The sequence below is a fragment of the Chrysemys picta genome, chromosome 7 (genome assembly GCF_011386835.1).
Source record: "Chrysemys picta bellii isolate R12L10 chromosome 7, ASM1138683v2, whole genome shotgun sequence".
NCBI lineage: Eukaryota > Metazoa > Chordata > Testudines > Emydidae > Chrysemys > Chrysemys picta.
In genome coordinates this window covers 106,990,407-107,003,214 of record NC_088797.1, presented here as the reverse complement: position 1 = coordinate 107,003,214, position 12,808 = coordinate 106,990,407, and the positions used below count along the sequence as shown (strand labels likewise).

The window sequence follows — 12,808 nt, the reverse complement described above, 5'->3', positions numbered from 1 at the left end:
TGCACACAGCAAACTGTTACATCCTTACAGCTACATTTGTTCATCTATCACCTTTCCATTAGCAATTTTACTGATTTGCCTATGCAGCAACTGATTTCACACCAGTGGAGTTATCCCTGATTTACAGCAATGTAAGGGAGGTCAGAATCAGAACCTATGGCCCAGATTTTTAGGTGTTGTTGCACTCAGTGTTGCAATGTGTAACTGATTCATGAGCCTAAGTTTCATTTTCAAAAGGAATTTAGGCACTTATGCTCCAAGCATGGCGGTCAATGGCATTTGGGCTTCTACATGCCTCAATCACTTTTGAAAACAAGACTTAGGTTCCTAAATCAGTTAGGCATTGCGACACTGAGCTCAGCAATGCCTAAATACTTTTAAAAAGTATGTCCTTTAAATTATCATCCTTGTAAATCCTTTGGGTTCAAATCCACTTCAATCCCAGGTCAGGGTAAAGGTTGGTATCACTCTTGACTAGCATGCAGGGTATTGCAAGATTGAATTTCAGATCTATTTGATATCGCAGGCTATATCCTGACTTCAATGGAGCTACACCAGTTTACACTAGGTGAGGATTTGTCTCTTAGGTCTGGTCTATACTACCCGCCTGAATCGGCGGGTAGAAATCGACCTCTCGGGGATCGATTTATCGCGTCCCGTTGGGACGCGACAATCAATCCCTGAATCGGCGCTCTAACTCCACCAGCGGAGGTGGTAGTAAGCGCCGCCGACAAAAAGCGGCAGAAGTCGATTTTGCCGCCGTCCTCACAACGGGGTAAGTCGGCTGCAATACGTCGAATTCAGCTACGCTATTCACGTAGCTGAATTTGCGTATCTTAAATCGACTCCCCCCTGTAGTGTAGATGTACCCTTAGTTTTTGAAAATTAACAACTACTAAAACACTTTATTATTTAAATAATTGTGTTCTTATTTTTCCAGAACTATGAACATGCCAAACTGGATTCTTTCATGTACTTGAACTGGCTGTATTAGAATTCTCACAAGCCAACAGACCACTTCCTGAATTAAAAGATTGGATCCTCTGCTGGTATAAACTGACATAGCTCAATTTACACCATTACGTGGCGCTATGTTGATTTACACCAGTGGAGGAGCTGGCCCAGGATGTCTGGAAATTTCTGAGTAGTTTCAAAAGAACACTGATCAATGCTGGGGGGAGGGGCTAATTTCATCTCATCTGATAAATCTAAATGATTCTAACTGAATTTTTTCAAGCTAAATTATTTTTTAAATCAACTATAAATAGAGTTGCAGATTAGGTAAAATAATCATCTCACAGGAAATTACAAATTAGCATTAGCCTAGGGGAAGAGCTTTTACCCTTTTGTTAAGTGGAAATTAACAAATATAGACTGTCATATAATCACATGCAAAATTCTTTGTTTTGCAATCGTTACAGAGAGTTAATGTCACTCTTCCCACACAGCTGAAAGTTGGGATAAAGCAAGATTAGCACCATCTAATAAAAGGACCAACCAATACAAACTGAAATGACTGATGTGACTGATGGTAATGAAAAGTTATCCAATTCAAGCTGAAGAAAATATTACGATTGGAATGACTGTTACTATACTAGCTCAACAATAAAAAACCCAGTGTATAAATTCTGCTCTCCTTTAACTCTGTAGTTCAGTTTAGTAGGATTACAAGGCAGTCACAATAATTAGCAGCAGGCTGGGTAAAAGTGATGGCAGTAGACAAAAGGGATGTCTAATCAGGGCAGTTATCCCCTGGGGGAAAGAAAAACGGGAAACAAATTAAAGTGAATTGGCATCCACGTGTATGCATGCAGTGAATATGCTCTGATTACAGCAGTATTCACAATTCAGATATTCAGAGTGCACTAGCACAGAGAATTCTGAGCACATTAAAATGGCTGCATTTTAAACTGTGTATCTTCAGCATAAAAAAAAATCAAGAATATTTAAATTCATATTCCATATCCATAATACAAATGTGCTAATGCCTTGAAAGTAAAACATACAATTTCATAAGTATTAGGCTGTATATTCAATAGTGTGTGTATATGTATACGATTAAACAGATTAGAAAGATTAGATATTCACTACTGAACTGGAATGGGGGGATTTTATACCACTGGATTCCTCACTAGTTTTCTCTTTGAAAAGCCATTTTATAGACCATTTTAACTTATCTAAACTTTTCTAGGCTCTTCCCCTTTTTCCTTTCTGCCCACAATCCTCCATTAGCATGCCTTCCCCCTCCTCCTCAGTAGTTCCAGGACACCATTCTTCCCTCCCCCAATAAATTCACAGCATTCTAACGTCCCCAGGGCTCTTCTGTCTCCCATTACCCCCGCTGCTCTTTTCCTCTCCACCCAAAACTATGGATGTGGTGCCAAGATGGAAACTGTACTACAAATGTGCAAGACAATTAGCAATGCTTGTGAAATATGTGTGTGTGTGTGTGTGCGCGCAAGTGTGTGTGTGCAAAAATCTGCTTTGGTGGCTGCACAACAATTGGTTTATGTTTCCCTTTAAAGTGAAAGGCCATTCTTTGCAGGCAGAAGCTGCCTTTCTTCTTAGCAATTGCCTCAATTTCAATAAACATTTTTTTCTGAAGTGAAAAATGGAAGTGTGAGCAATGATTAGCAAAATCTCATGAACACATTCCAAAGCTGGTGTGAGGCTAATTAGAATTTTGCAATTCTTATTAGCCTCACACCTGTAATTCTACACAGGAAAAGCCCCGGCAATGATGCAGAGCTCAAGAAACTCCCTGGACTCTGAAAGTTTTGGATATTGGTTTGAAAATTCATGGACACATATTTTGAATCTTATGTTTCATTAAGCACAAACTGGTTGCTCTGAATGGGTCTAAAGAACATTCAAGAAGTCCTGAGTACCCTGTGTATGGAAATCTTTTGACCTAACAAATGAATTCTGTAAAATAGTGTAAACAACAAATCTTGAATCAAGACAACATGCAAACCTGATTAATTACAATCCTAATGTCCAGGTATAGCTCCCAGCAATAAATATACTTAGCCAGATTTTCAATACTTGGCCTTTATTTTGGCTTCTGGAATTATTTTGCAGGAGGTAAAATCTCTGCTATTTGTACAAAAAGTACTTGACTGTGCTCATAAATCATGTCTAAGTGATTTACATTCTACATGCAAAACTGTGGGTTCAAAAACAGAAGCAAAGTGAAGGAGTAGGTAAAAATCTGGCTCATTATGAGGGTACGGAAGACAATGAGATATAATATAATAAAAAAGTGACACTTGTCATAGTACACAGAGATTTGAAACACAAGGATGGCAAAGTTCCACTTTTATATATTGAGAATTAGCTGCTTGGAGAGTAATTTTTAAATCTTACTTTTTCATCTTCACATTTTGTGCCTGCCAAAACGAGACCAGGATCAGGCATATCATCTCCCAAGTACACATGGGTACCACGACATAGAATCTTGCCTCCTTCCTGCAGCGGGATATTTGTTTCTATGGAAACAGCATTGGTACCAATTACAGGTCGATTTGCTCCCCCTTGACACTGAATTTTTCCACATTTAGCATCTCTGAAGGGAAAAATGATTTCAATAATTGTAAAGATATCCAAAAACTGTGGCTTGTGTTGCAATGTCAGTTGTTCTGGTTACAAAGAGAGACCCTACCTGGGTTCACATTTAGCAAAGGAACTTTTGGCGTCTTTGCCACAGTTGCCATAAGGATCACCTGCAGAATTGACTCTCTCAAAGCAGATCCCAGGGGCGGGTTTAGCACCTGAAACAAAAACAAATGAAGACTTTCATCTGATGCAGTGTTCTTAATAATTTTCTTTGAGCTCCACTGGTGTTGTAGTTGAAGGTAAGATGTAGCCTGCATACAGACAAAGCACAGCAAAACACTTGTGCTTGCTCAGCCTGCTAACGGAGCAACCTGAATGTATGGGTTGTCCACAGCTGGTGGTCTCTCTTGGCTAGGCTAATTGATAAACATGGCAGGCTTAATTCTCCTTTAAGATTTCTAGATGGTGTCCCTCATATATCCTCCTAGGACATAACAATTGTAACTAGTTTGGCTAAGACAGATTTTGAATAGTTTGCCAGTTGGCTCTCTTCCCTTCAGAGTAGCTAAGTGAGAACTTAAGAGCTAAAGAATAGCCAAAGAGAAGTGCTAGGTCACTGAGTGAAATGGGGAGAAAGGGATATGTAAAGAGCTCATAAAACACATGCAGTTCTTCAAAAATTCCAAACAAGAGGAAGGACTGGTTTGAGGGAAGGGTAATACTCTAATGAAGGGGCAGAGTTAGGAGACTATGAAGCTACATGACACCTGCACCTTATTTACACTAGCCTTTTTAATGTAAAAAATTCCCAACACCAGTGCAGCTTCTTTGGTGATAGCAAAGGTGGGTATGCTTGTATAGACAGGTCACAGATTCATAGATTTTAAAGCCAGATTGGAGCTTTAGATCACCTAGTCTGACCTCCTGTATAACACAGACCATAGAATTTAATCTAGTTGCTTCTGTACTCAGCCCAATAACTTGTATTTGACTAAACCATTATCTTCTAGAAAAGCACCCAAGTTCTGATGTGAAGACTTCAAGAGATGGAAAATCCACCACTGCCCTTGATAGGTTGTTGCAATGGTGATTGCGCTTACTGTTAGACATTCATGCTTTATACTTAATTTGAATGCATGGCTTTAACTTCCAGCCATTTGGTTCTTGTTACACCTTTTTTATCTGCTAGGTTAAACAGGTTTAGCCCCATGGAGAAGTCATTATTGGCATACACCATATGCAAGTCATTACTGGCATTCCAAGCACCACAACTTGCTCTGAGAAGAGTTAGATGACACAGTAGTTAAAGTTCAAGCAGATGCTTGGACCTCTGCTTGCACCAGCATTCACACCATTGATAGCATTGATGTAGCTATGCCAGTGGCCCTTAACAAAAAAGGCCCTCGTGTAGAATACAGCCAACAAGCATTGGACTTGTGTCCAGATCAGGAAAATGAAAGAACAAAACAAAATGATTTGAAAACCTGCAGGCTGAGAATATTACAATTTTAACACATTATGTCCCTAATCCTTAACAACAGAAACAGAATATCCTAGTGAGCATTACAATTGCCAAATGTTTTGAGCTGTTTCCAAGCATGTGTATATAGTAAAAATCCTGCACTTTTTGGGAAAAACTTTTAAAAGAGGGAGGTTAAAAAAGAGTTTCATACTCTTGGAGAATAAAATTAAACATGATAAAAAGAGTTACAGTTAGTGTGAATCTTTTCACTAATAATGCAAAGATTAAAGCCTCAATTAATTATCTACATTTCACAGTCAGAAGCTTGACTAATAGAATATCCTTAACTGAACAGCAAGGTAATGCTACAATGGACAAAATGTGCAATCTTAAAGAGAGGTTTTAGATGGCTTCCCCACCTTCCTCTTACTTTTTACATATTGAAACTGGAAAACCCAGAATAGAGGGAACAAAATATGAGCTGCTGCTCTCCTGGAGAGAAAGACAAGCACCTGAAATTCTTTGAATGATTAATATCAAGCTTGCTGAGTTCAGGATACTTCTCTAATCTGAGACTATTAAAAAGGACTCACACGGGATCCTTGCACTTTTTTCAGAAAACCACGGGCAATAATTGTAAATTGATTGAAGCATCTAGAAAAAGAAACTACCCAGATAAAAGCCAAAATGCAAATTTCACTTTCTATGTGGTTTCCTTCTTGACTTTTCAGTTCAGGGCCAATGGCTATTCAGCATCAAACATTAAAACGTGCACAGGCTATGACTGGTTTTTGAGAGGGAAAGTGGGATGGGGAAGAAGAGGAGATAAGCTAAAAAATCAAGTACACCTCTACCCTGATATAAAGCGACCCGATATAACACGAATTCGGATATAACGTGGTAAAGCAGTGCTCCGGGGGGGGGGGGGGGCTGCGCACTCCTGTGGATCAAAGCAAGTTTGATATAATGCGGTTTCACCTATAACGCAGTAAGATTTTTTGGCTCCCGAGGACAGCATTATATCGAGGTAGAGGTGTATACCTAATTCTGTTTCCTCTTACCTCTGCACAGACTTAATTATTTAGCCCCAGCTTTCATAACTGACTTAAGGAATACAGCACTGAATAGATCTTGTGCACCTGCTTCTGGTCTCTTCTTCTCAGCTGGGAAACCTCTTACACAGTATGTTATATTACTACAGTAATGAACACTTCCCCTGAGCATGTATCAAGAGAATGCTTCACTCTGGCAGTCCAAAGCACAGATATGTTTGCACCAGAATGGTATGTGGGTCCAGAAAAGCAAAAGCATTGCTTGCATACATTGCCTCAAGACCAGCAATCAGGGTTCACTGAGGCAATGGCCATTACTTGGATAAGAATCTGGATGAAGGAGAGCAGATTGGTGTTTATTTTTATTTTCTGACTGAACCTTTAGAGTGGGACACCCACCTATATTTTTAAATGTGTAAGCAGCAAGCACATTAAAGATGACAAAAGAGGCCTTGCTGGATAGGGGACATATCTGTCTCTTCTAGCGCATCAGGAACGTTCAACTCCAACTGATGTTACTTATTAAAAGAATAGACCTTTTAGAGAACAGAAAGTCCATTCCTACCAGGCTCTGAATACTCTGTATGTAAAAGCAACCGACTCCCACTGGTCAACTGTAGTCTGGAAACCAAAGCCTAGCGCTACGTTTCTGTCTCCTAATTGAAAGCACAACATCCATTGGCTTGGAATTCGGATGGCTGCAGCCTTCTCCAGATTGGTCTTTTTACCAGCTTTGGATTTTATTATAGCTGCAAACATATAAATGTATGAGGAAAGTGAACAGATGGAGTTACTGGGTTAAAAGAAAGATTTCAAAGGACACTTACGGAAGAAAATCATAATGTTGTGTTTCTTGAAGAAGCCCATTTATCACAATTTCAGCACACAAACGGAAGCAGAAAGTGCTGTCTTTCTCTATTTTGCTACTTCAAGAGGCAGAAACAAAATGGTTTGTGCAAATATTTCCAGTGAATATTAAGCTCCTTGATCTGGATGAGCGGAGTTTATTTCACTTTGCTATTGATAATTATAGCATTGCAACCCTATAATTAAGGTCCTATCAGCCTTTCCCATACAAATCTTTTTTTCGAAGAATTAAATCAGCCATCTGAAATCACATCACGTTAAAACATGCCATTAAAGTTGTCAGCCTGGATAGATATTTTTTTTCAGATGTGCGAACTGATAAATTCATTTCTTTAGTTATAATATAGAAACAGAGAAATGTTGTGTGGTTTCAGATGCTTCTATGACCTGTTTTAATTAAAAAATACCTTAAAATACCATCCAGGAGAAGAAGGAGGGTTAGAATCTGGGAAGGAGAGTGAGTGCTGACAGTAGGGGAGGTTACAAACACAGAAGTACCACGTGCTGGAATGAAAAGTAGAAAGGAGGGGAAGGATGGTCTTGTTAAGGGACTAGACTGGGACTCAAGAAACGTAGGTTCAATTCCCAATGTTGACACAGACTTCCTGTGGGACCTTGGGCAAGACATTTAATCTCTCTGTGTTTGTTCCTTGTCTCTCAAATGGGGAAAATAACCCCATAGGGTGAGTGGGAGACCTGATGCTCAGACACTACACTAATGAGTATCAATCATGTAAGAGTGTATAAATAAATACAAGAAAGACATGCAGGAATCCTAAGTTTTGCAGGCTAAAGTCTTGATTCTCCATCCTGTTAAGTCTGCTTTGTGCTGTTCCAGTGGTGCCAAGGCAGACCTCAACCTGCTTTATCTGGCCAGAGGAGAAGTCTCTTTGTATAGGGGGAATAGTTTGGTGGTGCAGAGCTGATATAGTGCCTGCATCACTGGCCCCTAACCGTCCATCTGGGTGATTCCTAGATGCCTGAGCAGCTCCGGTGGGCTGCTGGCAGTCTGTGTAAGACAGCCCAATTTTTAAGCTGCTATGCTTTGCACTGGGGAACACTCTGGGTCCCAACCAGTCCCAATCTGGCCTTGATACTAACTTTGTAGCTCTAGTTGGACTGGAGGAACTGGCCCTAAATTTGTGATGATCGCGTTTTATCATGTTCAAATACTTGTGAATTTGGTTATATAAAGTTCATTTGTATTTACCAGTCATGCAGATAGATATAAATCAATTTAAAGCTTGTTGAGACCTGAGTTCCAGGTAAAATGATTTAACCATAGTTTAAACAGCCAATTTCGATGGGGGCAACCTGTGTTATAATGTCCTAATTTATCTTGATTTGCTGCTGTAGGTTTTTTCTTTTTTTTTTCTCTTAAGAGCGCCTGCCTTGACCATAGGTACCCATAGCAAACACACACATACAACCAGAAGAACTCTTCCTAAACAAATGACCACGGCTGTCCAAACTGCCGCAGCACAAAGTCAACTGCCCTCAAATTATTAAAAAGCCAGTGCCTGCAATTGGCTCCCCAAAGCCCTCATTTATACCATGCCTGGAAAAGGCCGGGAAGCAGATGAGCACTGCAGTATGTCCTGGAGGACACCAGCACCAGGGAGCGAAGCATGTTGTAGAGTCACAGATTCCTCATAGGGAATGAATGGTCATCTAGCAAAGCCCCCCTCCCCTCCTTCTCTCATACCAACGGGGTACGAGCTCAGATGATACTCCCTGTTACTTGCAATGGCTGGGTATAGCACCAGCAGACAGACTCCATCCAACAAGAAGGCCATGTGTCACTCGGCTGCACAATCACACACACACACACACACACACACACACACACACACACACACTCACTCACTCACTCACTCTCTCTTCTTAAAGATTCATTTGCCTGTCAGTGTAGAAAATGCCAGCAATCTAAAGGTTAACATTCCCCCCCCCCCATGCCCAGGAAATCAATAATTTGTCTCTTTTCAATAGTTTTATCTGCATATCTGGCTTTTCCAGAAAATGCCAATGGAGCAGCAGACATTATACAAAGGCATTTACGATTGATGTATCCTTCAGTCATATTACCGTCGATAGGTCAAATCAATGGCAATATGACTTTTTAGAATTAGAAATGTAAAAAAATGTGTCAAGTAGAAGCATTTTACCCTTTTAGTATTTAAAGTGACACACATGCAAGAGTATGCAGTGTTGCTGTAGCCGTGTGGGTCCCAGGATATTAGAGAAGGTGGGTGAGGTAATATCTTTTATTGGACCAACTTCTGTTGGTGAGAGAGACAAGCTTTTGAGCTACACGGAGCTCTTTTGAAGATTCTACCTCCCCAACCTTGTCACTTATACATGCAAGAGTGAAATAGGAGAAAAATCTTGTGTGTACTAGGGGCAGAGCACAGAGGGGATGCTCTTTAACAAGTTTACTGTTATTTTTAGACTGTTCCCTATGTATTCTTTTATTCCACCAGCAGAGGTGTTCTCTGTCCAGCCAAAGACTTGGTGAAACACAAAACATATGTTTTGTAAGTGGCCTTGATTTAGGACCAAACTCTAGCTGTGGAGGACTTGGAGCATCCAAGAGGTTATGCACTTTTCCCAAGTGTGTCTAGGTGTGAGGTAGGAGGCTGCTTGGACTTCTCTTTCAGACACTCGGATTATTTAACATCACTGCAGTCTTCGGTTGCACATCGGTCTATGATCTGTGCTCCTGCGGGCAAAAGACTGATGGAAAGAAATGGTTTGGGGTCTCAATGAGTATTGCAAGACTCCTTCCTGCTCTTTATCTTCCAAACAGCCCCTTACTTTCTTTGTTTGGTAGCTCTAATGCTAAATTGTCATTCAGGTGCTGTCTTAGGCTATGTCTACACTATGCAGCTAAAAGGCGTGCAGTGTAGCCGCTGTTTGTCGGCAGGAGAGAGCTCTCCCGCCAACAAAAAAACTTCTACCCCCAACAAGCGGCGGTAGCGCTCCCGCCACTCCTGGATACTCCTGGATACACAGTGGACTAGGATTTGGTCTTGGGTTACTTAATTTACAAAGATTAAATGGACTCTGGGAAAACATGCCAAATTATTTTAAGAAAGATGATATCCTGGTATAATTAATGCTCAACCCTAAAATATTGCTGGATTTATTGGGTGTCCGTGGCAGGGTCATGAGAAGTACTTCTCCATGTGAACTGGACTTATCTGCTTGAAGCAATGAAGAAACATGGTAGAGTGTAGTTCTTCTTTCCCTGAAACAGATTCTCATTGCTCTTCCTAATTTAAACAAACTTAAATATCTCTCATGGCTTTTCTTTAACTACAAAGGTAGGGTCAACATTTATCATGGGGGGGAGGGTGTTACTGGGCCTTTGTAAGGAAACATGTACGAAGGACACTCAGACCAAGGACTTGAATATATTTATACAGGAAACCTTACTATGCTTTATCCCACATGACTTCCTGTTATTCCAACTCGCTTCTTGGGAAGAAAAAGAAGAGCAGGTGATGTGTGCAAGTGAGAGAGTGAACTAGGGTCTGTGTTTCTCTCTGGCTAAAGTAGAGTTTTTTTTTTATAATTATTACAGTTTAGGTTCAAATGTGAAATTTATGCATTTTAAGGTGCTGTTACTATTATAAAGATGTGGCTAAGAAAAGCATCGTAGAATCTTCAGGCTCATTTTGTTTTACAGGAAGTATTTTTATGATTCCCACCTTACTGCGGTATAAAAAGAACAAAAGAAAACACTGGGCTTGTCTACACTTGAAACATTGCCGCAGCACTGTAGCACTTCAGGGTAGACACTAACTATGCTGACGGGAGAGGTTCTCCCATCAAGATTCACCCCTCTGAGAAGGATAGCTAGGTCGACAGAAGAATTCTTCCATCAACCTACTGCTGTTTACACCAGGGTTAGGTTGGTTTAACTACGCTGCTCAGCGGTGTGGATTTTTCACACCTCTGAGTGAGGTAGCTGGGTCAACCTAACTTTTTTGTGTAGTCGAGGCCACTGAAACTTCACTTTCTTACATGGCATTGAATCAAAGGGGAAAAAATTGCTCTCAACTCACACATCTGAGATCCATTGGCACCAGCTGGGAGTTTTGCTGTACAATCAAGTGTAAAATCTGGTTTTGCTATAAAAGAGTCAAGCTACACATCTGTTGTTTTAAGGTTAATATAAAAATGTCAGGCTCTAAGAGAAACTGTTTTGTGCCAGCATTACATTACTGCTATTTATAATGGTAAATGGTAAATATTTCCAACTCTGCTATAATTCTTCACTGATTAACATCCTTGCTTGGTTCTCCTTCTCTCTCTACTGTAATTCTGCTCTACCTTGCTCCCATTTTCCACTTAATAGCATAGAGGACAGATGATCCTGTGGTTAGATACTAATCTGGGAGACAACGTTCTATTTACTGCTCTGCCTCAGACTTTCTGTGACACCTTGGGCAAGTCACTTAGGGTAGAATTTTCAAAAGTGGCTCAGGGCCTAAATCCCGTTTTCATAAGTGAGTTAAGCACAGAGTATATATCTACACTGCAAAAAATAAACCCAGGGCAGCAAGTCTTGAGCCCGGGTCTATTGCTACTTTTAGCACCATAGCACAAGCCCTGCAAGCCTGAGTCTGTAAACTCAAGCTCTGAGACTCACTGCCACGTTTTTTTTTCTTTTGCAGTGTAGACATACCCTTAGGAGCTTAATGTCACTGAAAGTCAAAGGGACTTAAGCTGCCAAATGCCGAAGTTACTATTAAAATTGGGACTAAAGCTCCTAAATCATCTAGATGCTTTTAAAAGCCTGGTTCATTCTAGTCATTTTACTTATGGTCTGTGTGTATCTCAGTACCCCACCTGAACAATGGGGATAACAGCACTTTCCTACCTCAAAAAAAGATTATAAGGCACTCACTACTACAGTAACCAGGGCCCTCTAAGTACCTAGAATATACAGTGTTCTGGTTAACCATACTCCAGTTTTCACTGATGCTTATTATGAATCACCACTCTCTGCCCAAAATGTGCCTCTCCAGTGTAGTTAAGTGGGGTCTAGTTGGAGGCTACGCCACATATCCAGCCCTCAAACTCACTCCAACTGCTGTACTCATATATATATATATATAGGACCTTTTTTTGTTTCCTTCGCTGTTGGAGCTTTGATTCAACAATTATTTAAAAGCTGTGGGCCAGCTGGTCTAAACTGGGGTAGATCCTGTGAAATCAATGAAGCTTTGTCATTTTACACCAACTGAGGATCTCGCCCTGATTCTCACAAACACAACTGTATTCAGGAGTAGGTACAGTACAGGCCTTGTGCCTTAAAAATAACACAGCTATTGAAGCCACAACCATACAAGGTATCAGTAATTTCATTTAGGAAGAAAGACTCAGGCTGTTTGACATATTCTCATGGGGAAAAGGAGGCAGATTCTGATCTTACCTGGAGAGGATTTACACCACTGTAACTCTGTGACTTCAGTGGAGTTATTTCTGATTTACAAAGGTGTTAGTGAGATCAGAATCAGACCCCTCGATTTGGGTTTGGCAATCTCCTCTCCTTCTCCCTCAGAAATGTCTATGGTAGCTTGCAAGAATAAGAGAGAGGGCCGTTCACATTGTAGGGGCAACCACAGTAGGAGAATTAATACAGCAGCAGCTAGCAACCGTGCAACGTCACAAATGCTAAACGTCTCAAGGGGTTTTATCACCCTACCATAAAAACCTTATACTGTTATTCCCTCCGGTTTAGCTGCACCATTTCTGTCTGTTGCTGTAATTCAGAGAGCCATTGTTCTAGTGCAGACCTGGCACGGGTGTGGGTGTGCATGTGCATGCCCATGTTATTGAAACTCATCATGAGACAAATGAGGTA

The 12,808-nt window shown here is 40.6% G+C and overlaps 1 protein-coding gene across 5 annotated transcripts in view; it reads right to left on the bottom strand.

Annotated features, from left to right (window-relative positions):
* Positions 1-12,808, bottom strand: part of ADAM12 (ADAM metallopeptidase domain 12) — a 319,646-nt gene that overhangs the window by 36,414 nt on the left and 270,424 nt on the right. For all 5 annotated transcript variants that reach the window (XR_010589306.1, XM_042855394.2, XM_005281905.5 and 2 more), the window contains 2 exons: positions 3,662-3,770; positions 3,367-3,565 (listed from right to left, as the gene is read on the bottom strand). Coding sequence is in view for 4 of the 5 variants with exons in the window: in XM_042855394.2 (XP_042711328.2) it covers positions 3,367-3,565; positions 3,662-3,770 (308 nt within the window). In the remaining variant the exon portion in view is untranslated. The remainder of the gene's footprint in view (positions 1-3,366; positions 3,566-3,661; positions 3,771-12,808) is intronic.